The sequence below is a fragment of the Pomacea canaliculata genome, linkage group LG11 (assembly GCF_003073045.1).
Source record: "Pomacea canaliculata isolate SZHN2017 linkage group LG11, ASM307304v1, whole genome shotgun sequence".
Taxonomy (NCBI): domain Eukaryota; kingdom Metazoa; phylum Mollusca; class Gastropoda; order Architaenioglossa; family Ampullariidae; genus Pomacea; species Pomacea canaliculata.
Window position 1 is genome coordinate 21,934,767 of NC_037600.1, and position 26,262 is coordinate 21,961,028.

The following is a 26,262-nucleotide window of genomic DNA, read 5'->3' on the forward strand; positions in this document are numbered from 1 at the left end:
TGCAGTAACATGTGTTAAACAAAGTACAATTTGTGCGATATCAGCAGGTCACAGCAGCAAGCACAAACCAAACCAAAGTTGATATATGGAAATGACGCTATTACCTATCTTGAGTTCTACTATGTATTTGCCAATTTTCAGTCTTTGTGGCATGTACTCACTTTGTGTCTAGAATACAAGTTAAGCGTGTTAGGCTTAGGATGAGAAATAAACTGGGATTATTTTAGCTAGAAAGATCTAGAAACTAGTTTCACACAAATTACTATACATATAAACACAATATATTATCATATTCAGTTATTACTCTCATCCAGCAAAAATATGTATGATCAGAAAATTTTCGTCCCTAATCGTTCAGAATGACAGACTGATGCTTTGTGATGACACGTTATTTGACAAAACCAGTTGTTAGCTGATTAGTGACATTTGTTAAATCAAGGATGTGAACAAAATTGAAAATAAATAATAATAAATAATGATCCAACCTGATAGGATCCAGAAGGCCCTGCAGAAATAGAGGGTGCAATTTGCACAAGTGAGGGAACAGGTGGAGAAGGAAGACATGCCACTGACAGCAGAGTCTGATATAAAACTTGCCGACATGTCACTGCGATGTAGGTGTTTGCTAGGTTCTGTTGTAAAACACAAAGGTCTGGTGTACGGACTGAAAACCTCAGGACACAGATTCACGCCAAACAAATGAATAATTCTGTGCAACGCCTTGACAGCAGCAGCTGCAGTGTCTGCATCGGCACAATGATGGCCGTGTCACTGAGAGCCTGACCTCTCACTCTTGGTAACCACCAACGTTTCTTTGAACACGGCCTTCCCATCATTGTCAGATAATGTCACCTAACTCTCAATGAACTCTTTAGACACAAACACAGAATCTGGAATCGATGGACAATGTGAACTATTTGCTGTGGATGGGTGGAAAGAAGCTGGAGACTCCCAGATACTCTGTCAGAGCATTAATGTCTCTTGCAGTCCTGTATGTAGTCCTTCCTTTCCGAGGACAAAAATGAGACAGGACAAAAGAAAGTTGCACATCTGTGTCTAGCCTTTTCTGTTTGTGCATTGTCATCCTGTGGTGCCATACTGCTGTAATGTGTAACACTGCACAGCTGCTGGTCTTCTCGAAGTCTTTCTCAACTGCTTCTCCAAGCGAATCAAGCATGACAACAGACCAGAAACACGGACGGAGCAAGGTGAAGGATGACACGAAACGCATCTCATCACCAGACGACATCGCTCAGGCGCAGAGATCGCAGATCTAAGATCTAAACTAAAAATAGCAGCCTGAGTGGTCCGTCAATCACACAATGAAAACAACCTCGCTTACAACGCCGGAAAAAAGAACAGAACAATGGTGGAGCGTTCAGACCAGTTCAGACAGCATAGCAGAATCATACACATAAAAATCTTTTATCATGATGCCCTTAGCATTCCTTTTTAAATTCTCATGCAACAACAGTATGTAGCGGTTCAGTCAAAAAAAGCGTTGTATGGCTTTTTGCTAGCTTTTTTACACACACTGCTGTTGAATTATTGACAGACCTTTGTTCCTGAAGAACAGGAACATCACACTGCAACTCCTTGCTTGCTGGCTGCCCTGTATACCTTCTTCACAAACTCCAGAAAGTACAGAACTCTGCTGCACGTCTGGTGCTTAGAGTAGAGAAAGGGACCATTGTAGAAAACCTATTTTCTACTTTTAGTGTGCTTAGTGTGTTTAGTTACTTTGTTAGGGCAAAGTTGTGATTAGAGCACTTAAAATAGAGACAATACATCGTGAACTGGCCAAGCTAGCAGCACATCAGCCCGGCTGACGCGCCAACTGTCTAGCTGCCCCATTCAGCAACCGGTGGCCAGTCGGGGCGAGCAACAACATCCATGTAAGCGGCCACAATAACGTTTTCTCGAGTTGCTAAAAATAGATTGTGACGTCACGCAGCAGAGCATCATGGGATTGCTTCAGACAAGCACTGCACGTTGTTGGGCTGTGAATGCCTGTCTTCCTGGTACAAAACAGACAGAAATATTTGTGCATGTCATGCTCCTTCATTGACTAACCAAAATGTGAAAACGGACATAGTTCTCTCTCATATATATATTCTTCGGAGTAACCTGTCATCGTTAGACTACTCGACCAGGAATTATGAAGACAGACATTATCTGATTATGATTGCAGGCTTTGTCTGGAGGTGGATGGTGGCACTGTGTGTGTTCACTGAAATCGTCGCCGCCCAACACAATGTTGCCTCGGGAAACGAGAGTGAGTATTGGGACTATTACAAGATAAATTTTGTCGTAGAAAATGTCTTTATGTATGTCTCAGTCAGTAGTGTTATTGTTATGACGCATTAAAGTAACACAGTCAAACAATACGATGGGGGAAGTCACGATTTGACGTGGAGTGCGCGGTGCTCTTTCCCTCCAACAAGCTCGCGCCATAACGCGTAATGTACAAAGAAATTGCATATGGTGATGAAGTGTGCAATGTTGGCAAACAAATAGTAATAATATTTAGAATAATAACATGAAAACTAATAATGATACAAGTCTTTTATTTATCCCAGAGGGCTATTACAGACATCTGTACATGGAAGAACAACAAAACAACAATACGACAGCATATTCCTATTCCCTACACCAGACTCTCCTACAATTATGGTTCACGCTTACATAGGAGTTAAATTTATTCGCAAATAGTAACGTTCAGAAGTCACACGGACGAAACAAAACAAAGCAGAACCTCAGTCCGTTGGTCTTGCATGCAGGTGCACACAGCCCGATGGAAGTTAAAAAAAAAATTCTGACAGGACATGCTTGTCATCAAAAAGAATTTCAGACACTTTCAGAAGTGTCTGCCTGTTGTACAGAGTCTGAGAAGCATTCCAATAACTTTGGAGCAGGTGGATACAGAACGATGTAGTCTGCTTTTGTCATTCACTGATAAACTGTTTTAAAAGCAGATAAATGAGGACAGTGCGCTCTCTATGTGGGATTAATAAAATAGCCGAAGAAATCTCTGGGAGACAGAAACACCAGTTTCCAGAGAAGGAAGAGGCACTGATGAGCCTTTTCTATGACAGCTTGAGTGTTGGGATCCCAGCAAAGCCTCTTATCGAAGATCAGGTATTTAGACGTAGGGATAATATTCACCTCCTTGTCATGGATGGCACTTATGGGACTTGGTGAAGAATTGTGGCCCAAATTAAATTCAATCTCTTTGGTCCTTCTCACATTAAGTTCTAGGAAATTGTCATTGCACTACGAAATGTGTTCATCCAAAACTACACCATAGGTATTTACTGGCCTGCTTAGAAAATAGAAGTGAACAGTTCGTGTCATCCGAGGATTTAGCAAGATCTTGACCCTCGTGATTACTGCCACAGCTGTTGGTTTATATGATAAACAAGAGTAGTGATAAAACTCACCCTTGGTGTGAGCCAGTGCACGCTGCGATGGAATCTGAAAAAGTGGCGTTGACAAATGTTCGTTGCTGTCTCTCAATCAAAAAGGAAATTATCCATGCCACTAGCTGATGATGAAGGGAAAACTCGTCAAGGATTCTTCTAGCTAAGATTTGTGGCTGGATAGTGTTGAAAACTGATAAGAAGTCAGCAAACAAGAATATGAAATATTTATATAGCTTATTTTCCCACACGGAGGCGATGTAGTAAGCAGCAGGTAGTGATTGGTATCGCATGACAGAATGAATGGAGTGTACCCAAGTAACTAGTCTCTTTTCCGAGACGAAGATAAGACAGAGAAAGAAAGCCTTGTGACCTTAACGTGTAAGGAATGGAAGCGTGACAGAACTCAGTTTTATGTGAAGTGGTGCCCAAACCTCATCCCAACCTGACAGCTGATCCATTTTAACACTGCTATCGGACCGGCAAGTTTGTGCTCATTCCAACACCACCTGGGGTTTGAAGCTACAATACTCTTTCAAGAAAAATGGCGAAACTTGTTTATATCTCTTGAATGTGTGTCATTCCATCTCCAGTAAAATTCTCTGTTTGGAAGCCACACATCGCTAACCCCAAATTAATAATTGTATATCATTCTCGTAATATTTCTAGGTACTCATACTAGCAACAGATCATGCTCTCACAGAATTGCTAACAAGTGTTGTAACGAGCATGTTTTCGACAGGGTTTATTCGCCCTTGATAATCTATTCACTCTACACATCATTGAGATTTTTAAAGTGAGAAAAAGTGAGTCTACTGTGCGTACGTAAATTATGAAAAAGCCTTTGATAAAATAGATAGACTCTACCACTGACTTTGACTTTATTCAGTGTAGGCCATAGCCCTTAACTGAAAAGGGTGAATATAAAAACATAAAAAATATGAAAAACATCTTTACATAGATGTGAATAATAAATACATCCAAACTGTAATTTAATCAAGCTGGTGATACATTTAAATTTGTGCAAATGTACACATTTTGGTGAGGCAGACAGGTCTCTAGCTATATCTATTGTCACCACATCAGTACACATGCAAGTATATGGTCAGATCCATATAATAATATATACATAAAATACTATCGTTACTACACGCTTAGTATCTGACAATGGGCTTAACTAGTTAAAAGCATAATATTGCTATAAAACAAAATTTTACTTTTAGTTGATGGAGTTTCTCAAATTCATTGCACTTTGTATGTAACTTGCTACACCAGTGGTTCTCAAAGTATTTCGGACCGCGGACCACTTTACTTAAGTAAAAAATATGGCGGACCACCAAGGCCTAAAAATCAGTCTGTACTATGAATTTCAAATTTAAATTGCCGCATTTGTTTCGTTACAATTCAAAACTAAATGTCCTTCTGTGACAGTAGTATGGTAATAAGTTGACATAAAACTACGTACCTCGTTCTTTGTAATTAAAATGTTAATGCGAGGAATGCAGTTGTTTTTGACGAGATATTAGGGTGGTAATATCTGGATCAATGTTGGAAGATTTCAGTCTCATGTCAGATTCCACGTTCAACCGACTTCTCTTGTTTGTTTTTAGTCCCACGAGAGTTGAACATCGAATCTCGCAGTAGTACGTTGTTGGCAATGGCAGTAGATGCTCCACAGCGATGTCAGCAAGTCCCCGGTACTCAGATCGTACATGAAGCCAAAAGTCTGTCAAACATTTCTCAGCAAACAACACTTTCAGCGAACCATCCGAAGCAAGTTCCACAAGACTATCAACATCCCTTGAAGAAAGTTTTGTACTGACTGTTCAGCTGCACTCATGTTTGCAAATGGATTTCTGATCCATTCAGATTTTGTCTCGGGCTCTGGAAAATAAATTCTGAATTGCTCACGCAGACCATGTAGGTGTGATTTAAAGTTCGCAACAATCTGCTCATCAATTTCCTGCGGTGAAGTCACAAGAAAATCACTGAGGGTTGGGAATGAGTCAAATTCTCTACGATCGAGGTGATGACATCACAGCCCCAATGTTATACACATAGCCTTTACTTTGTTTTGAACTTGACCGATTGTGACATGTCTGCTCATTCACACTGCTAACAATGTCAGCCAGCTACGCCAACTGAGCAAGCCATTAAAAGTCACGCATCATTGCATGCAATCCCACAAGTAGAAAGCTTGACGATCACACTCGCGCAAACAAATGTGAACCTCCTCGCGCAGTTCAAACAGACAAGTGAGCACTCTCCCACGCGACAACCAACGAACTTCTGTATGAAAAAGAAGCTTGGTGTGCTCACTTCCCATCTCTTCACATAAAACTTTAAACGTGTAGTCAAGGCTTTGATCTTTCCCGTCATTGACGCAGCACCATCAGTGCTCACACCGACACATGGCGTCCAGTCAACTTTGTTACTCACAAAGTAATTGTTCAGAATCTTGAAAATGTCCTCTCCAGTTGTATAGGTCGGTACAGACTTGCAGAAGGGAAAGTCATCATGAACAGCGCCTAAGTATTCCTACCTGACACATGCCAAAAGGTTTGCTTCGTTGGCTATGTCAGTAGACTCATCAAGCTGAAGCGCCAAGTACTTTGACATGTCTTGATAGCAGCTGACATTCCACACTGTCAGCCATGGCTGTTATTCCACGTTTCACGGTATCATTTGAAAGAGGGACTTTGTTGATGGCATTTGTCGCCTTTTCGCCAAGCATGAGTTCTGTCATTAGTCTGGCAGCAGGTCTGGTCAAGTTCTCTGCAACAGTTGGTCTTTGCCGGTCTTGGCGATCAACAGCGAAACTGTGTAGGATGCCTGTGTAGCCTCAGTGTTTTCATCGCCAGCAGCAACAAGGTGCAGCATTCCCTTATTTTGTTGCAGCTCTTTGCATTTATTCTCGAAAAACTCCAGAGGCTTATCAACATATTGGCATTGCTTGGAGTCATTCAAAATGACTTCAGTTTGCAGGGTTTCATTGCTCCATCGGCCAGAATTTCACAGCATAAACAAGCTGACATATAATGTTTCATTCTCCAAAAACCATAAAAGTTATGAGGTGTAATGGACAGAATGTGGGTCCTGTGCGCAATGGCTAACTGTGCTAGCATATACTCATCTAGCATGCGCCCACACACACTTAATTACAACACATTCCTTCAATACAGATACTTTAGGATGAGTCAAATGAATATAATTAAACAAAGAGTGCATGCGTACATAAAGGAATAGTTACAAGTATTATTCAGATATTATTATCTGGCGCTTCTTCTCATTACTTCCACAGTACATAAGTTCACCAAAGTTCCCAAGTTAGAACTCACAAATTCCAATGTTCAGCAGATCACTAAAGATAACAACTCACTGTTAATTCCAACGTTCACAAGTTCAGCAAGTTCACAATTCACTGTTAGTTCCATTGTTCAGCATTCCCTACTACATATTCAATAATATTCCAAGTCCCTCGGACCCGTTAACGTCTTCTATAAGACGGACCTTCTGTCGGCCACTCACTAGCCAGCCGCCCGGAAAAGTGACGTTTCTACCCCTGCACCCGACTTTGTTCAGTTCTCCCTTCCGGTGGGCGTATCTTCCTCCCGGTGACCTTGGACATGTAGAAAGGGTCTAACTCTAAAGACGTCGGTCGCCTTGGGCGATACCCGACTTTTAGCTGGACAACAAGGGGTAGGACTGCCACACAGTTATCTCCCCTTGCCATACGTTCATTGCGGCCGCTTACATGGATGTTGTTGCTCGCCCCGACTGGCCACCGGTTGCTGAATGGGGCAGCTAGACAGTTGGCGTGTCAGCCGGGCTGATGTGCTGCCAGCTTGGCCAGTTCACGACGTATTGTCTCTATCCTACGGCTCTAATCAAAACTTTACCCTAACAAAGTAATTAACACACTAAACACACTAAAAGTAGAAAATAGATTTGCTACATGAGGCTGAAACTTTTTGAAACTGGATTTACAATTTAATAAACGAATCGTAATGAATCATGTTCCAAAATATATGTGTACGTTAGATTCACAAGAACTGATCATTCTCAAATGTATTCCCTACAAAAATATAAGGTTTTCAAAAACGTAAAGCAATACTGTAGAAGTTTCCATAAATCATTACAAATTATCATTTCAAGAAAGACTTTAACAATGAAATCTGCTTTACAGACAAGTAATTCATGAGACATCATTAAGGCATCCTTGCAGCTCTAACAGCTCCTGCCAGAGTGCTGGAGCAGGTTTGTCTTTGCTTATCAGAGCAGTCAAATGATTTAGCATATCTTTTGCTTCCTGCAGAATCAATTCCTGCAGACCAAAGAGTCTGTCCCTTGTTTGAGAATGTGCTGGACTAATACTGCAACAGCATGAATATGTCACTGTGATTGAAACTGGACAATTCACTTTTAAATACTTTGAACAAAGCCTATTAATGGTGGTTGTGAAGCAGTAACTCTTGTATAACCAACACTATCTGCGACATCAGATTGTGAAAGGGAATTCACAACAAAATGGAATAGGCAAACCAAAAAGAAAATAAAATAAATCCATAATATAAAATTGTCTGCATTACCTTCGTTAGACACTCCCTGGATACCGCCTTCTACTGCTGCAGTTTGAGGTCCGTCTCCTCTTGTACTCTTTGCAGAGCATCAATATGTTGGCCATTGGGGCTGCTCATGTGATGATGCCAATATTCTGATGGTTAGTGCATTCACCTGTGGGCATAAAAGGTTGTTTATCACTTTTGGTTGTAGTGAGTCTTGCAGTGGTGCTGCTGGATGTACTGATTGAGATCTAAAGTAGTCTTTCTTTTTGTGAGCTGTCTCGGCCTAACATAATTAACAAGCATACCAAATATTAATAAGTGTGCATTTAAATGACAAGTTTTGAAAACTTAAGAATTTCTTATGTAACATTGAAGAATAAAATAGTAAATAATTCCTATGCTATTCCAATCATAATATTAATATTACCCTCATGAAAAATTGAAATGAACTGTTCAAAGGATGAACTGGGATTGCCGTGGTTATTGTTAAGCGGCCAATCTCATTTCATGGCCCAGACCACAAGAATTCTAATTACTGGAATAATACAGATGCCCCATTAACAGCACTCATGCATTTTCGAAAAATTACAGTAATGGGAATCTGTGCTGATTTTGTCAGGTGTTCTCCAAAACTATGAATTCCTTGATCTCTGTTATTCTACAATGCAAACAAGAAACATCTGTTGTTTCAAGATTTGGTATATACTAGCTATTAACAACTGCTTGTCTGACACCCAAATACTCATCTGAAAGGGCTATTTCTTTTCAAGTTATAAAATATATCATGACTAATGACATGCACTGTTTTACTACACAATACTGTGCAAATTTTACATGAAAAATCAGTCTGTTCACTGAGACCACAGAGCATTTAGATGTTAATGGTCACATGGCTGTATGTTCCAGTCTGTAACAACAATAAACCCGAAGCAAGGTCCATGTGAAAGACACTGACAATATCCCAAAGCTTTTTAAAAAAAACCAAACAAACAATACTTTTAAACCGTATCAATAGACTGACCAGAACAATATCAACTAGGCTGATGCAACATCCAATCTAGGAATATATATATGATAATGAACAAACAGTATAAAATCACCCCTTTGAACCCAAAATGCAAACATCATGCAGAGTCCAGGTACACCTATCTGGCAGAGTTCCCTCCTTCACATGTTTTGTCACCTTACTTGGTGGCCAGTCTGCTGCCATCTTTGTGTGCTGACAAAATAAACCCTCATTCAAGAACGCTTCCCAGAAAGGCTAACTTTTTCTCTTCATAGGAGTGGGTTAAACTTTTGACTTTATCTGTCATATTTAGTCCAGAGATTATGACTGCATAAGCTTATGTCCAACTTGTATACTCAAGGAATTATGGTGAATGAAGGAAATATAGTAAGCAACTACTGTTCAGCCGACATGATTGTACTGACTGCAATCTACTTCTCTGGTATGCAACTTTATGATGCCATAGAAATAAAATGTTATTAAAAAAATATCATCCATGAAGGAAATTTTAAGAAAATAAAACACAAACAAATATACATTATAACCCAAAATGATTACAGAATAAAAGTGGTACTGTTTCACTTTCAGCCATAGATAATAGTACAGCAATGAAAAGACTGCAAACAGTTAGTACATAACTAGTAACGACAGTGGTGTCAACACACGCGCATATACGAAGACAGGATTTAATAAGAAGAATAATAAATGCAAAATTTGTAAAGTGCATATTCACACTTCATTGTTTGTATCGGTGTGTATTAAACAATCTATCAATCTATCTAATCCTCTTCGTGCATCAGGTTGCACACAAGGCCTCAACTAGAGTCCGCCACCGATGTCGATCTGAAACCCGCTGTAGGTGACCGTGTATTAAACAGATCTGTCATTCTTCTTTCGGTTCCGCTGTAGCAAGATAGAACGTTGAACAAGACTCGATGTTGAAGCGAGGCATGCGAAGATAATGTACTGAACCTAACAAGAAATAAAATACTACAAAGTTAAATTTAACAGTTGAGAAACAAATGAAACTTTTAGGTTGAAATGATTATAGCTTGCAAGTGATGTGGATAGTGCACTATTTTTGTTTGATATCCCTGTTTGATCGTCTGCTATAATTGTTGCTTGCTGGCTGCCCTCTATACCTTCTTCACACACTCCCTTGCTGACTGCCCTGTATACCTTCTTCGCACACTCCTTGCTTGCTGGCTGCCCTATATACTTTCTTCGCACACTCCTTGCTTGCTGGCTGCCCTGTATACCTTCTTCACAAACTCCTTGCTTGCTGGCTGTCCTGTATACCTTCTTCACAAACTCCTTGCTTGCTGGCTGTCCTGTATACCTTCTTCACAAACTCCTTGCTTGCTGGCTGTCCTGTATACCTTCTTCACAAACTCCTTGATTGCTGGCTGTCCTGTATACCTTCTTCACAAACTCCTTGATTGCTGGCTGTCCTGTATACCTTCTTCACAAACTGTGGAAAGTACAGAAGTCTGCTGCACGTACGTCTGGTGCTCAGAGCAAGAGAAGGGACCACGTCACTCCGCTACTTCGTTTTCTCAACTGGCTTCCCATCCGTTGTGGCATCAGTACAAACTGTCCGTGCTGTGTTTTAATTTCTTTGATGGCACCTGCCCTGATTATTTCTCTCAACTGCTCTTCCCTTACATCCCAGTTACACAACTCCGCTCGTCGTGTGATGATCGTCTCCTTACTCTTCCTGTCACCACAACAACAACATGTGGCCACAGGATGTTTAGTTATTGTGCAGCCAAACATTGGAACTCTCTCGCTTTCCATACCCGCCACCTACACACTATAGAATATCTTACACGCACTTCTTCATTAATCATTACTCCTAACACCTTTATTCATCATCAGTACTGTTGTTTATCTTTCCGTCTTTCTTGTGCTGTTTGTTTCTCCTTCTGTCTCTCGTATGTTGCCTATATTTTGTATTTTTGTTAATCGCTTAGAGCATACTTCTTAGGAGTGTGAGCATGCGCTATACACATTTGCAATTATTATTATTTTAACGTGTTTTTCATAGGTTTCAATAGTTGCAGTGATGTTGTAAACAGCTGAGTTATATTATGTGTAGGATGAATAAAATGCATGTCAACATTTTGCAGATCTCCTGATACAGTGTGCTTTGTGTTGCAGGGAACGTCGCTCGAGAAGCAGGGTGCACCTGCAGTAGCAGCCATCCTCTGGAAGGCAGAACTTGCGACCTGGTTAAAAATGGAGACAGAGACAGCAGTAATTATAATGTCAAAAGAAACTGCTTCTCTAGTCTAGAAGGGGAAAGAGGTTCTTTGAGGTTTATTCTGAAACACAAATATTTCATTCACAGATTGGTCTTCTACGCACGTGAGGATAGTAAGTATCAAAATATTAAATACAATACACTAAAGTACAATACATTTAGTCTGAGCTTATAAAATTGCGATTTTGAGACAACTGTAGTGTCAGAGCCCTGGTAGCATTGTTCTCCTAGTGTAACGAATGGACTGCAAGTGTTTCTGTTCTACAGTTATTCACCATGCACCTCAGCAAACAGGTCTCTCCATCAACATAACGCAACCAATCTCACCAGCTGCACAGTGCCTGTGACTAGTTGTTTTTTTTTGCTGTAATTATGCTACTGAAATGTAGAATTATAGCCAGCTGTCACGTGGTTTTGACAAGTAGATGCACACAAAGACATTGTGTGGTGTGGCATGATGTCTACTTGTATGTGTACGTGCGCGTCTGTATGCATGTCACGACCAACAGTCGGACTTGCGCATTCTTCCCAATAATAAAACACGAGATCATTTCAGGTTGGGGCGTCCAAATAATTATTATACAGAAAAACTTCCAAAATAAATAGCAATACACGAAACTTCCAAATTAAGCAGTTTAAACCATACACTTCCCCTCGTACACAACGATATCAGTGTAGCAATAGCATACACCAAATATGATTAAACTCAGATACTAAGACCGCGCGCAGGCAGGTCTTCAGCAGTTTCCACCACTGCCAACTGAAACCCACAGTAACTATGACAACATGTCAATTACAAGGCATTTGCAATGATAAGTCTTGTAGAGCACTTTTCTAAGCAACACGACAAGTTCACGTGCTCATAAATATTCAGCAACACACACAAAAGTCCTAAAAGTCTCAGTTTACACAACAACAAGTTATCACAATTTTATCTTCACTCAATGATAAGGCATAAATCATAATCATAACTGTAGTTAACCCTCCTGATAGGGCATGAAATCTATGGATGTAAAACTCCAATCAACTATTTGACACAGCCACAAGAAAACACAGTCAAGTGGCTAGAATACTCAGGTTGCAAACCACACTAGCACCTACAATACTCAGGGTGCACATCAAACCACACTAGCACCTACAATACTCAGGGTGCACATCACACTAGCACCTACAATACTCAGGGTGCACATCAAACCACACTAGCACCTACAATACTCAGGGTGCACATCACACTAGCACCTACAATACTCAGGGTGCACATCAAACCACGCTAGCACCTACAATACTCAGGGTGCACATCACACTAGCACCTACAATACTCAGGGTGCACATCAAACCACGCTAGCACCTACAATACTCAGGGTGCACATCACACTAGCACCTACAATACTCAGGGTGCAAATCAAACCACACTAGCACCTACAACACTCAGGGTGCACATCAAACCACGCTAGCACCTACAATACTCAGGGTGCACATCAAACCACACTAGCACCTACAATACTCAGGGTGCACATCACCGCTACTTAATACCGATGTCCCACTCTACCTGTTCACTTCTCAAAGCTTCTCAGTCTTCTTAAACAGCTCAAACATTTGCTCTCACCCTAATAGTTCTTCTAATGAGTAGGAAAGTCTTACTGTTACCACCACGTGGGTGACGATGGTGCCCAGTCACTTGGCACCTGCTCTGCTCTAGTCAGGTGTCTCCTGAACTTTCTCACGCCGGCTCCCGCCCTCCTCGCTCCCCGCACACAGCAGTAGAGTTTCTGAAGATAGGCCAACCCCGCCCCACTCTATTCCCTTACCGTCACAATGCATGCATGTCACCTTTTTATAGATTTACTTCTGTTATTTAATGTAGATGTATTTTTACAGGGTTAGACAGAATGGATTGTTTACAAGTCTACTTCGATGACAAAGTCATCCATACATTCCCCAAGAACAATAAGGAACGCATCCTCTACCTGAATAGATCAGAAAGCGAGAGTCGAGAGGTAAAAAATGCTAGCTTCTCGAGAACATGCAAAACCGGCATGGATGTTGCGCCGGTGTTAAACTTCTGCGAGTTGGAGATTTACAGTAAGTTGACCGCAGAACATGCCATGCATTCTTACCATCTTCCTTTGGCACTCACTCCAGCCCTCTTCACACACACACACACTTCGTATGTGCTTGAACCTGCTTCTAACCCTAAGTCTGCTGTAAGGTGGTGTGACTCAGCTACACACTACCTTGATATTTGTTCTGATGTGTTCATTTATATTTAGGTAATTACATCTGTGGCCATCATCTTAAGGCCAGGTACCTGCAGAATTTTTTTTCCTTTCACGGGAAGGCGCGGATTTTTTTGTATCAGCTATTTAGCCCTTGAATGAAGTTTTAAAGAATGGTTTTACTTCACTTGTCACACTATCGGTTGCCATGGAAACAATCCAAAATAGCGCCCGAACAAACATTTTAAAAAGATTATAACTTCATCAATTTTGTGAGTAGACTTTAAATTCTAATTTGAAATAGTTCCCTAAAAGACAGATCTGCATTTCGATGAGAAAGGATTTTGCAAAATCGTCTTATTTTTTTTAAAAATGATTTTTATTGTAAAATGCGGTGTTAAATTTTAAGAAATTTTGATTTAAAACGATATAACTACCAAGCTACTACATATTTCTTCAAAAAGCCCTCATAGAAATGTTGAAATTTGTTGAAGAAAACTCAACCAAATTGCAGGTCTATATCTCTTGTCGATAAAAAGTTTTATCCTTTTGAAGTAAACAGTCTTTAGCCAAAACAAGAAACTGAGAAAACGAGGAAAGAAAAACTGAAAGCTTAGTAACTCCTAAACTACTAAATATTTTTTTACAAAGCTCTCACTGAAATGTTTAAATATGGATAAAGAAAACTTCAACCAAATTTTAGACCTGTATCAAATGTCAGAGCATCTACTTAAGTAGCAGCATTAGTAGGAAACACTCTCATCCTTCTTAGCCTTCAGTTGCAGGGTGATGGGATAAACATCAACATATAATGAACAGATAATTCTTTCATTAAAGAAATTATTTCAAAAGCTGATAACCTATTCATGAAATCTAGAGATACATCATTGAGTGCACCAGAATTTGAGCAGCTGCTCATGTCCTGTTCCTCTGTATGCTAGGATTATTTTATGAATTACCTCTGTAGTCACAATGATTAAAGATGTTTGGTATTTGTGGCTAGGGGTTATCTTATTTTCTGTCAAAGATTTCTGGGAAAAGCACCAGCTGTCAAGCCTTTTAGGGGGCTGACAATGATGTACTCTCTAGACACTGAATGGCTACAAACTTGACTAGATAGCAGTTTTCATTGTTTGTCAGGAGTGCTGCACATAATTGTCTTCACACATTCTCTTTGTTACATTTGGTTGGAGTAAGACAATCCAGCCCCCACCCAACCTTTGTTATCTGTGCAAATGATGTAAGCTCTGTTTCCCTACATTCCTGACAAAGTACATAAATAACTAGCATTGCAAGTTCACTCAAATTTGTAAATGTTGACATCTAGTCCTGATTACTAGCGAGACTTGCAGCAGAAATTAAAACTTCACTTTATTTTCGAGACGCTTGACATGACTGATGGTGATTTCGACAGCTGAGTTCGGTTCACTAAGTTACTTTTTTTTGCTGCTACAACGGTCTAAAAATGTCTTCGTGGTTTTTATTCTTTCCCACGTGGTATTTTGAAAAGAAATGAGCGTCTGATAGGTACAGTGAGCATTTTAATATAAAGCATTAATGTCTCAGAAAGAAAATATCCCAGAACTAGCTTTGAGTTACTGTCGACATTTGCTTACTTCCGGAAGCCATGGCAATCAGGTGACTGACAATGACAACGACAACTTCATTGGTCCCATGGAACATGGAAAGGTGTTGTAGTCACAAAATTAAAAGCTAGAAATAAAAATAAGAAATATAGTTTGCTGAAAGATGCAGCGTTACAAGATTAGTTTAGTTTATTCCTTGTTGCTCCCTTGAGGAGTATAGGGCCGCAACAGCACCTCGCCAGCGGACCCGGTATAGGGCAGCCTCCGTTCAGTTGGGTCCCGGTGGTTACTACGCCCGTTGCCTCGCTCTCTACCGTTCTTTCCAAGTCTGCTTTGGTCACCCAATTCTCCTCTTCCCCTGAGGGTTCCAGCAAAGTGCCTGCCTGGCCATGGTGTCAGCTGGTTTGCGCAGGGTGTGTCCTATCCACCCCATTAGCGCAGGGTGTGTCCTATCCAGCCCCATTTGCGCTTTGTGAATTCTTGGCTAGTGGCATTCTGGTTGTTTTTTTTCCCGCAGGCTGCTGTTGGAGATCTTTTCAGGCCATCTTATTTCCAGAATTTGGAGTAGGCATCGGTTGGTAAAGGTCTGGAGCTTGTTGTAGATGGTGTTTGTCCCTCTCCAGGTTTCAGAACCATACTGTAGGACTGCCTTCATATTGGTGTTGAAGATGCTGAAGGATAATGTTCGGGACTTCCAGATGAGGCGTATGTCGTGAACTCTGGGAGAGAGCACGTGGAGCAGCACCTCTCAGGGACCGACGCTCATTCACCCGATTCAGCATCTACTGAATTCCATCAAACAGCTACTGGTGCTGAAGCAATATACACTCTAGAGCGGGTCAACGCACCTCTGAAGTCAATTGTTGAAGTCGACACACTTCTCAGGCAGGGTTGTAGTGAAGAACTTGGAGTCGAGCTCAGACAACTTTACTTGACTAGAGCCACATGCGAAAGACCACGATACTTCTCTGCCCGCGAGGATATATTCTCAACCGCGTGGTTTCTCCTTCCATATGATTGGTCAATCATTCCACAGATTCATTCGACCAGCTCACCATCTAGATATATACAATCACCACTGACCTGATACATTAGAGATGGCTCTCTCGTGATTAATCAATCATCCCACAGACACACATGGACCATTCCCTTATCTAAGTATAACCAATCACTCTTTAACTACTACATTATAATTGGGTGGTCAATTTGTCTTTATCCTGTCCACACTCTATATCCCCTCCCCCCCCCCCCCTAGAAATCGGTACATAACCTTGGGCCAGACAGTCTGGTCAATTCATTCCCTGTACCGTGTCTCAGTAATGTTTCAACACTGTCCTACCTTATAGCGTAAACAAGGTACGTCTGTTTACTCAGTCGAGATGGCGGTGGTGACCTAATGTCTTCCTTGCCTCGTGAGTGTACTTCAAGGGTCTGTCGTGCCGTAAGTGGTCTATTAGCCCCCGGACATATACGCCTCAAGCGCCGATGGCTATTACTTACGCGATCCTCGGCCTTTTGATTCTAGGTCCATACCGCCAACGGCTAATAATTCCTACCGTTTATCAGTCAGTTCGCTCGTCAGTGCGGATAGAACAGACGTGCAAACCCACACCACAGCCCTATTCTAGTTATCACATGACAGCGTAGGCTGTTGAAAGCATGCCTGACCTTGTTGATGCAGCTTTTGATGTCATCATCCGCTCCACCGTCCTTGTTTACAATACTCCCCAGATACGTGAAGCGGTCCCTTTCCAGGATGTTCTCTCCTTGAAGTTGGATTGTGAGTTCCTGCTTGTTGTTAAATCTCATCACTTCGGTCTTTCAGTCTTCTCCGCTTCATCTGCTAGCTTACTCAGTTTGGTTTGTGTTTGTTGTTGCCGATGAGACAGCAGACTAATTTGCGACGTCCAGCCTGTCATACACCGGTCTTCACTACAAAAGGTTCAGTGAGTTTTGAATTGTGAATAACTTGGCAGGACTAGTCTTCGTACAATCCTTGCATGATGTTTATGAGCTTAGGTGGAATGCCGTAGTGGATCATCAACCTCCAGATAACGTCCCTGTCTACACTGTCAAATGCCTTCTCAAAGTCCACAAAAGTTATATAGAGGGAGGACTGCATCATTTGTTATGGTCTTGCCGTCTTTGTCTTTCACTGGCTTTTTTGGTTAATGTTCCTGCCTGACAGAGTTTTTGTTATTTCATATAGTCGCTTCATGTTTCCCTGTCTAGCTGCTGTCTCTGCTTCCTCTGTCAGTTCATGGATGAAGCGTCTCTTGTCCTCTCTGACAGAACTCTGCACTTGGCCGTTGGCTTCCCAATATTCAGCTCTGAGATCTTCCTTCCTTAGCTGGTCTTGACACTGGTTGAGCTTCTGTTGTAGTCCTTTTCTTGATTCAATCTTTGCCCAGATCTCTGGGGTCATCCATTCCTTGTGTTTTCTTTCCCTCTTTCCTAGAACATCTGTACAGGTTGTCTTCCAAATTCTCTTGAGCGTTGACCAGTGTTCTTCCACTGATTCTTCTGTCAGTCCTGAAAGGGCCCTATACTTATTCCTGACTTCACAGTTATAAATTTCCCTTGTTTCTTTCTTCTTGAGATTTTGAGTATTGAACTTGTGGTGTGGTCTGCCTACTAGATCAGTGAATGACTTCAGTTTAATCTTGAAGACCTCCACTAGGAGCTGGTGCTCTGAAAGCAACATCTGCACCTCTCCTCACTCAGGCATCTTGAAGATTCCGTCTCCACTTTCGTGCAAGTGCTATATGGTCAATCTTGTTTTCTGTCTGGCCATCAGGGGAAGTCCAAGTTGTCTTGTGTATATTCTTGTGTGGGAACGCAGTGCCACCTATGACATGGTCGTTGAAATCGCAGAAGTCTGTGAAGAGCTCCCCGTTTTCATTGCAGGTGCCGACGCCATGCCTTCCCGTGTTGGTGTTATCATCTCCCACTTTGGCATTTAGCTTATTTAGGTCTCCCATAATGATCTTCAGATCTCTTCTTGGTGTATGGTCAAGCACAGACTGCAGGGAGCTGTAGAAGTCTTCTTTTTCTTCTTCCTCTGCTTCATTTGTTGGGGCATAGCATTGGATGATGGCGATTTTCCTTCCATTGGCGTTGAATCTTGCTGACATGAGCCGTGGTGAAACTGGTTCCCAGGCCATCAGTGCCTTTGGTGCCTCTGTTGACATCAGCAGTTCTACTATCCTGGTTCTTGTCTTGGTCGTCAAAAGATGAGTTGGCAAGCTGGCTTCCCAAGGGCTTTTACCAGCATACGTCATAACCTCTGTTAGAGAGGAATCTTCGCGACCAGTGGTACTGTTGCGGTTTCTGTAACAGCTTTTGCATTTACATGAGTGGGTTATTAGCCCAAATCAAAACCCCCAACCTGGAGGGCCAGGGTGCAACATTTTAGTCTGGCCTCTCCCCTGACAGACCTGTTGGGCTTGATTACACCTGCCAGGAGCACAAGGCTCCCGCCGACATCGCTCTGTGGATCGACAAGGCGCGCAAGCCACCACATCACTACAAGGCAAGTTGCACCAACTGGTGGTGGAGCGTTAAAAGTTTCAACATGAAAAATATTAGCAAGTGACAAAAGTCAAGTAACAATTATTTATATATATATAAATCAAACAAACTTATCAAGAATGTTGATGTGCGCACCTACAACATTAGCGTCGCTAGGCAGTTACAATTGTAACTAGGCGACTAGTATTTGAGAAGAGTAAACAGCCCTGCGTACCGCAACGCGTGCGCGCGCGGGCGCCTATGGAGGGCGGGCCGTACCGGAGCGAAACTTGAGTGAGCGCCCGCGGGCGCACGCGTACTTGCTTTAGAGGTAATACACCACTGGCGCAAAGATAGTTTTAGTTCCCAAATGAATGCCACTAGAAGTATATTGTTTGGCGCTGCAATAGATTGCTTCTATTAATTCGTCGTCGTTGTCAAATATGTCCATCAGCAAAATTATATTCTCTACTTCGCTGTCAGCCGCCATTTAACAGGCGCCCACGGTGGGCGAAGGGTATCACAGGCTCTCACAGGCGTGAGTGAGCGCCCGCGTTACGGTACGCAGGGCAGGTTAAGTGGGTAACGAGGCAAGGTCTCGACTGACACAGATAGTTTAGATCAGTGATGCCCAACCTTTTTCAGCCTGCGGGCCATATCCATTTGGGACAGCCGTGTCGCGGGCCACTTCACCGCAAAAATACAAAAAAGAAAAAAAAAAGAGCAGATACCATTTTTTTTATTAGAAACAAGTTGTACTTACTATTAATTATGTAGTAATTAGTGGGATATTTGAAGTTGTTTTCCCGAAACCAACTTCTGAATGTCCGGCCTCATCGTAGAGACACCAAGTCGGAGCACTGAATCGAAATGTTCGTCCATCGAAAAAAAGATTGAGAGACGCCCCTACGTGGGGATAAATACTTCTTCTTCCCTTTGTTCGTTTTTTTCGGGTTTTTTTTTTTTTTTTAATTACTAACATGCCGATTTCCTGCACTGTGGGCAGATGTTTCGCGGGCCGGATAGGACCGCGTCGCGGGCCGGATATGGCCCGCGGGCCGTAGGTTGGGCAAATTTTGGTTTAGATAGTTTAGTCTGTCGCCTGCTTAGGCAAAGCTAGTGACCGGTCGGGGTGGGGTGTAGAGACATTTTCCACCATCACCCATCTTCCACCGAGCGATCATGTAACATTATGCTGTTAATTAGGATGTGTCCGTGTAAAGTGAATATCGCATGTCAGGACGAGCGGTGGCTCATGCCAACAGGAACGTACATCAACAGGAATGTTCTATTTAATGGTCATATGTTCTGTGCAGTGTATCCCTATTTCTTTTTTCTCCCTCGCTGGCCCATTCACATATAGTCTTTTTCAACCAACCATCTCCCTATCACACTACAGTTTCACCTTTTCTACTTTCTGTCTGCAGTGGTCTTTCTCTTGTCTTCTTTTTCCTATCATACCTTTCTTTTGCTCTAACTCTTTTTTCTGCAGCTTCCTTTAGGCTCCCTGCGTTTGTCGTGCATGGCTATCCGTGTCGGAGGAGGTCCCTGATGGGTTGCTGCCCATCATACCAACACACCTCTTTGGCCCGGACTTCTCCTAGATAGGAGGAGAATGTGGCTCACACCAACTAACCGGCTAGTCATGTTTTGCCCTAGCTTTGCTTGAAGGCTGTGGTCGGGTTCAATATGGTCTTCATATTCGGAAGACCAGAGTATATTTTGTTGACCCTCCCATCACGGTGACCGCACACAGAACCCTCAACTCAAGGGACGTCATTGGGTGTCCTGACCTTGCAGGGATAATAGAAGTTGACATTGTCAGAACTTGCATCCCAGGGGGTCACAGCTATCCAGAGTCCACATCAAGAAGGATGAAAAGTCAACACCAACTAGCACTCTTTTTCTCACATTCCCAGAGGACATTTCTTGACGGCCACTAAAGACTATGGACGAGCCGACAGTCAGTCATGCAAGAAACATAAGCGTTATCAAACAGATGAATCTATGAGATACAAACATGAAATAAGTTCACAGATAATGAACTCAGTAGTGAGTAAAACAGTACTCTTTATGATGCAAGATTTTTGTAAGATATTGGTTATGAGGCTGTTTGTAAAAGCTTTGAACGTAGACACAGTTTGAAGAAAAAGAGGGAGCAATTTCCTGTGTGGCCTGAGAAGGAGAAGGGATTTCTCCTATTTGATGTAGGGCACAGGGAGAAAGACAACACAAGCAGACCGAGAATACTGACTCGGGTGATAGGGCACCGTAAGGTCAAACAGGTATTCTCGGTTATCAACAGCTATCAATAATAACAGAGATTACTCGAGCCAGATCACAGTTTTTGTGTAAACAACTGTGTGTGAATATTAGTGTATCAATTATTATTATCTTCCGACTTATTAATGAGACCAATGCGAGTGTTGGTGCAGGCAGCGCAGTACGGACTAAGGTGATCCCAGGTAATGTTGTATAATGGTCAAACGTAGAATAATGGGGCTTCTGTTTGTTGGTTGTTTATATCAGTAAGAACTACTACTTTCTTATTAATTTTTTCTGTTGTATTTTACTGCTCTATATATATATACACACCAATGAGTGGATGGTTTCAGCGTGCGCTCTAAGGAAGTGGGGTCGAAAATGTGATCAACCGTGTCATCACAGGTGCTTAACGTGCAAAGGCGATAGTAACACTTGCCTAGGTAATTGGTTTTATTTTTAATGTAACTTAATTGAAATAAATCGTAGTGTCGATGTAGAATTATGTGGTTATTGCCTGAAAACGAAATTAGAGTACAATGTTAACAACTTATTCTTTTGTTTTAAAAATTTCTTTAGTGACAAATGACAAACTGTTATTTACCACACCTCTTATAGCTTCGTGAGGTTACTGAATAAATTGCTTTAGTGCATTTCTGATAGTACTATGCAATTTTGAAAGCATATACTTACCGTTAAGTCATTATTTGTCAAGACAGCCTTTCTTATAATCTTTGGTCGCACACGTCTCGTTAGATATCTTGTTAGATACTCTCCATTAAGCCTCATCCTGGCTATTTTGGTTTGTTCACACCTGTTTGTCTTTAGGAACCTCATAGTGTCACTAGGCCTGTCATCTATTAGTCTTTAGAACTTGTGGACATTGACATCTGTAAAAACATAGAAATCAGCACGAGATGTTTCAGAAAATATTTTAAAAATAGCTTCACGGCATAAAAGATTATCTTGAATAAACATAATCTAATACTTTAGACACTTGTTTTGAGAGAAAAGAAATATACATCATTTCAAAGTCGTTCACGACACATACACACAAACACACTAATGAAATACGCGTGACAGATGACTTGTACTCAGTTCTGCCTGCCCGTTTTAAACGGTAATCAAAGTCCTTTTTATCTCTGTGGTCATACCTGTGTGAACCATGTAATCATTACAGTGTGTGTAGATATAGATATTGAATTAAAATATTCTGATACACAAACACTTCAGTTTCATATTGAGAAAAGAGAAAAGGTGTTGATTTTGCCAAGCGAGACTAAAAGGTTGCTGGTGCAGGCATCGTTACACAGACTAAAGGGATTTTAGGACAGCGTTGTATAATGGTAAAATGTAAAGTAATGGTGATTCCGTGTGTTTTTGTTGTTTATATCAGTCCTGATTTCTTACTGATTTTCTCTGTTATATTTTACTTAGAGATTGAAAATCTGAGCACTAAAATGTAAAAAATGCATGTATATCTATTTCTGTTCCTGCATCAGGTTGCACATAAGGCCTCAACCAGAGTCCGCCACCGATGTCGTGACATGTATATATAAAAAGTGATTTTTGTTCTAGATTGCTCAAAGGATTATTGGGGTCCGAACTGTATGATTCGGTGTAGTAAGACATGTAATAGAACAGAAGAGGAAGGCTACTGCAATGAATTCACTGGTAGATGTGAGAAAGGTAACTAGTTTTATTTATTTCAGTAAACTTAGCCAAAAAATCTTACTCATCTCAAGTGTTCATGTAGGATGAAGTTGCATTTTCCTCAAAAACGTATGAGGGTAACACGTAAACATAATTAGGTGTTTTACTAATCACACTAATGACAAAAGGACAGCTTTGTAGCACAGCTTTGAGACTGCCGCACCTAATAACTGATTTCTGAAATTGATGATATAAATCAGTATCGTTTCTGAGGTCCTGCTGGTTGAATATGGACACATAATTTATAAACAGGTACATTAGCCAGTTCCAGAGTAACAGAAAAGACGGTTCTACAAATAGTTATGACTGACCACAGGCCACCTAAAGTTTGCTTGAAACGTGCAATAGAAGATTTCTTATGCTTGAACTTTTTCTAAGATGAACAGCAAATAATTTTTATCACACACTATTTCGAAAGAAGAGAAACCTAACATGAAAACATGCGCAAACCAACTTGTAGTACACGTGCGGGTTTTTCTTAACAATCGGAGGAGAACTATTTGATACCTTTTCACATCGCGCTCTTGGCGAAAAGCTGAAATACACTGCATTTTGTGTGTATGGTATATAAACTATTCTTCATCATCATCATCATCATCAATCATCATCATCATCATCATCATCACGTGTCCAATCCATCGCGAACAATATAAACTATTACGCTCTATTAAAATCCATTTGATATGTTTCCGTGAGCAATGTGTGATTTAACCATAGGGTGGTATGGGGTAGTCCGAGATTTATACAATCCCGTTAGCTGATTTATTTTTCGCAAAGGTCGCAATTAAGGGAAAAAACGTCGGGAGCCTTCAGAAGCGTGACGTCAGCAAGCTGGGCCGACCGTGCAAAGAAAAAACCTTGGCTTCAATCTTTGGAAGCTGTGAAACTTGTTCTGGGGGTAATTCAGCAACTGTTAAACACTATGAAGGGCGGCATAAAGTTAATTGCGACAGGCAAAATAACTCAAGGCCTAACCCTGATGACAGATAAAGGTAAAATAAATGAGGGCCCAACACAACACAGACAATGGTAAACTACAAGTAGGTTAGACTAGACAGCTCTGTGAGCTACACCTGTGTAGTATAGTGGTTACGAACAGCGACTTTGGATTGATGTATGACGTGTTCAAAACTCGGGACTGTTATTGTTGGTGTCTTTTTTTTTCTTTTTGGAGTTTTGCTTTGGGATGTTTTCGTTCTCTAATATGATAAATTTTCTCTCAAGCCTTTCAGGAAAACATATTGATTGCCGAGAGGAATCACATAATCAAGCATCATTTGTTTGACGTGATCGATTATGTTAAAATCTAGGTGGAGCTAATATTTTATGCATTTTGTTTTATTTTGTTCTGTTTTTTGCTTATTCTTTCCCTAATATGAACAATTCTATGTCAACCATTTCATGAAGACCCACTACTATATACACAGTGATCTTAGAAGTCGGGGGAAAGGTGTTATTCTTTTAAAGAGGAACTAACTTTCTATCATCCAAACGTACGTGAGACGATGGCCTGCAGGATATACTGGTCATGCCGCTCTGTTTTATAACAAATGTTCTCTGCCCTCTACAATGGAATGTGAGCTGAAGAATCTCTTCTCTTCCAATTAAGGACAGACATAGGGACTGGGAGAAGCACAGCCACGGAGAGCTGGTATAGATGGCACAATGTTAGTGCGAGCTGCAGCTGTCGTGCTGTACAGTCTAATGTTTGTGTGTCAACTATTGCATCGCAAGAAAGTTTGTGTGGGGAAGGGGTGATTATATATATAGGCATAAGTATATATAGAAATAAGTATGTGTGTGTCAGGGGTATTAGAAAATCACAAAAATGTTTTGTGTGAACTATAAATGCATTGCAAGAAAGTTTGTGTGCAACGGGGGATTATATATATATAGGCAGATATAAGTATGTGTGTGTCGGAGGTATTAGAAAAAAATAAATAAGGAGATGTGTGTGTATATAGGGGGGTTTACATATTTACACAGGGCTTCTGCTGCTAAGGCTAAATTCTTTGGGGTCCCAGGGACCTCTTCTTCAGATTTTTATGGGGTTCCTGTTCTTCGCCCAAATGTGAAGGGGACCCCATTGACGAAAATTGAAGGGGTCCTCCGAACTTTTAATGCGTACTTTACGCAATATTTTGCGTAAGCAGAAGCCCTGACACACATAAGCAGATATGAGACTGTGTGTAGGGGGATTATATATATATAAAAGCTCATATGACTTATGAGTGAGTAGCTGTTAGTATCAGGGAGTATCAGATAAATATCTATGTGTAGATATGAGTATGTGTATAAGGGAGGTTACATGTATATATATATATATAAAAGCAGAGATGAGTGTATGTGCGGGGGGAGTTACATATAAACAAGCAGATATAAGGCTGTGTGTGGGGGTGGGGTGGTTACACATGTAAGCATAAGTAGATGTGTGTGTGTGAGGGTGGGATTCTATATATATGTGTGAATATGAGTAGCTGTGTGCGTCAGGGGGAATTATATATAGATATAAATATGAGTAGGTTTGTAAGGAGAATTTTATATATATAGGCAGATATGAGTAAGAATATATGTGTTCAGAGAGGGGCAAAAAATCACGTCCAAAACTTTTCAGTTGATGACATTTGTTTATATACTTTGAATTATTGGTTATAAATTTAGTGATCCAATTTGCATTAAAGGGCTAGAAGAAGGAAAGAACAAGTCAGTGAGGCAAAAAATTAGCTCTTAATGTATTAACTGTTACAAACTGACCAGTACATGAATGTGTGTGTGTGGGTGTGGGTGTGGGTGTTGAGTGTAAATGAGGGAGATTGCATATAAGATATACAGTCATGCGTGTGAATATATGTATATTTTATATATCTCAATACCATTAAAACGATGAAAAAATAAAGATTCTTGAATCATAAGCTTCAGAAACTGATGAAAAACATGAACTAAGTGCATGGGTAAAGATGTAAGGCATGAACCAAGTAGTGCTACATTACACAAAATATTTCTTCAAGAATTCTTAAAATAAAAGGTTATAAAATCAAAGGCCCACAAATACAAGCACTGGTTTAAAATTACATATGCTGTGCTTGTCTGTCCTTGATAGGAACAATTTGAACACTATTGCCAATGCTAGTTATAAGATCATTGATGTCAAGCAGAGGAATTAGGGTTTTTGTTGCAATTAGTAAATTATCAGGAAATTGGCATTTACTCAATATCTGAACATATCGCTGCAGGAGAACTTGTTCTAGTGATTTCATGCAAGCCTTATGCTATGCTAAAAATGCAGAAGGAATAAATATATATACCCACACACAAAATCTTTTTTTCAACTGCTAAATAGTAAGTGAAAGGTGTGTGTGTGAAGGGTATTGCTCTAGACGGAAGAAACTAGGAAGTTTTTTTTTTTTCAAGCCATGCATTCTTTTACGATGTATCAATTTGTTTTGCAACTAAGCACTTGCTTTGTAACTTAGCTGATTAAATTACCTCTAGTATTAAAAATTCTTTTCATTTGTCAATGACATTATATTTTGTGTGTTCGAATCACCACATTCAGTAAATGTATAAAGCAGTTTTCAACATATACTACAATGTTTCCCTCTCCTAATGCCACTCTGTATGTTTAGCATGTGTTTAGACACTTTATAAATGCAGTGAACTCTTCCATCGGGAGGAGCTAGATAAATAGTCACTTGCTTTCAACTGTTAAATAATGCGTCATC

The 26,262-nt window shown here is 40.8% G+C and overlaps 1 protein-coding gene across 3 annotated transcripts in view; it reads left to right on the top strand.

Moving 5' to 3' along the window:
* Window positions 1-2,193: 2,193 nt before the first annotated feature.
* The window catches only part of LOC112576350 (multiple epidermal growth factor-like domains protein 11), a 59,244-nt gene continuing 35,175 nt past the window's right edge, over window positions 2,194-26,262 (top strand). For 2 of the 3 annotated variants that reach the window (XM_025258720.1, XM_025258721.1), the window contains exons 1-5: window positions 2,194-2,275; window positions 11,151-11,366; window positions 13,132-13,335; window positions 21,181-21,270; window positions 22,406-22,516. In XM_025258720.1, coding sequence (XP_025114505.1) covers window positions 2,209-2,275; window positions 11,151-11,366; window positions 13,132-13,335; window positions 21,181-21,270; window positions 22,406-22,516 — 688 coding nt within the window. In that variant the 5' untranslated portion in view covers window positions 2,194-2,208. The remainder of the gene's footprint in view (window positions 2,276-11,150; window positions 11,367-13,131; window positions 13,336-21,180; window positions 21,271-22,405; window positions 22,517-26,262) is intronic. The other variant, XM_025258722.1, reaches the window with a different exon arrangement.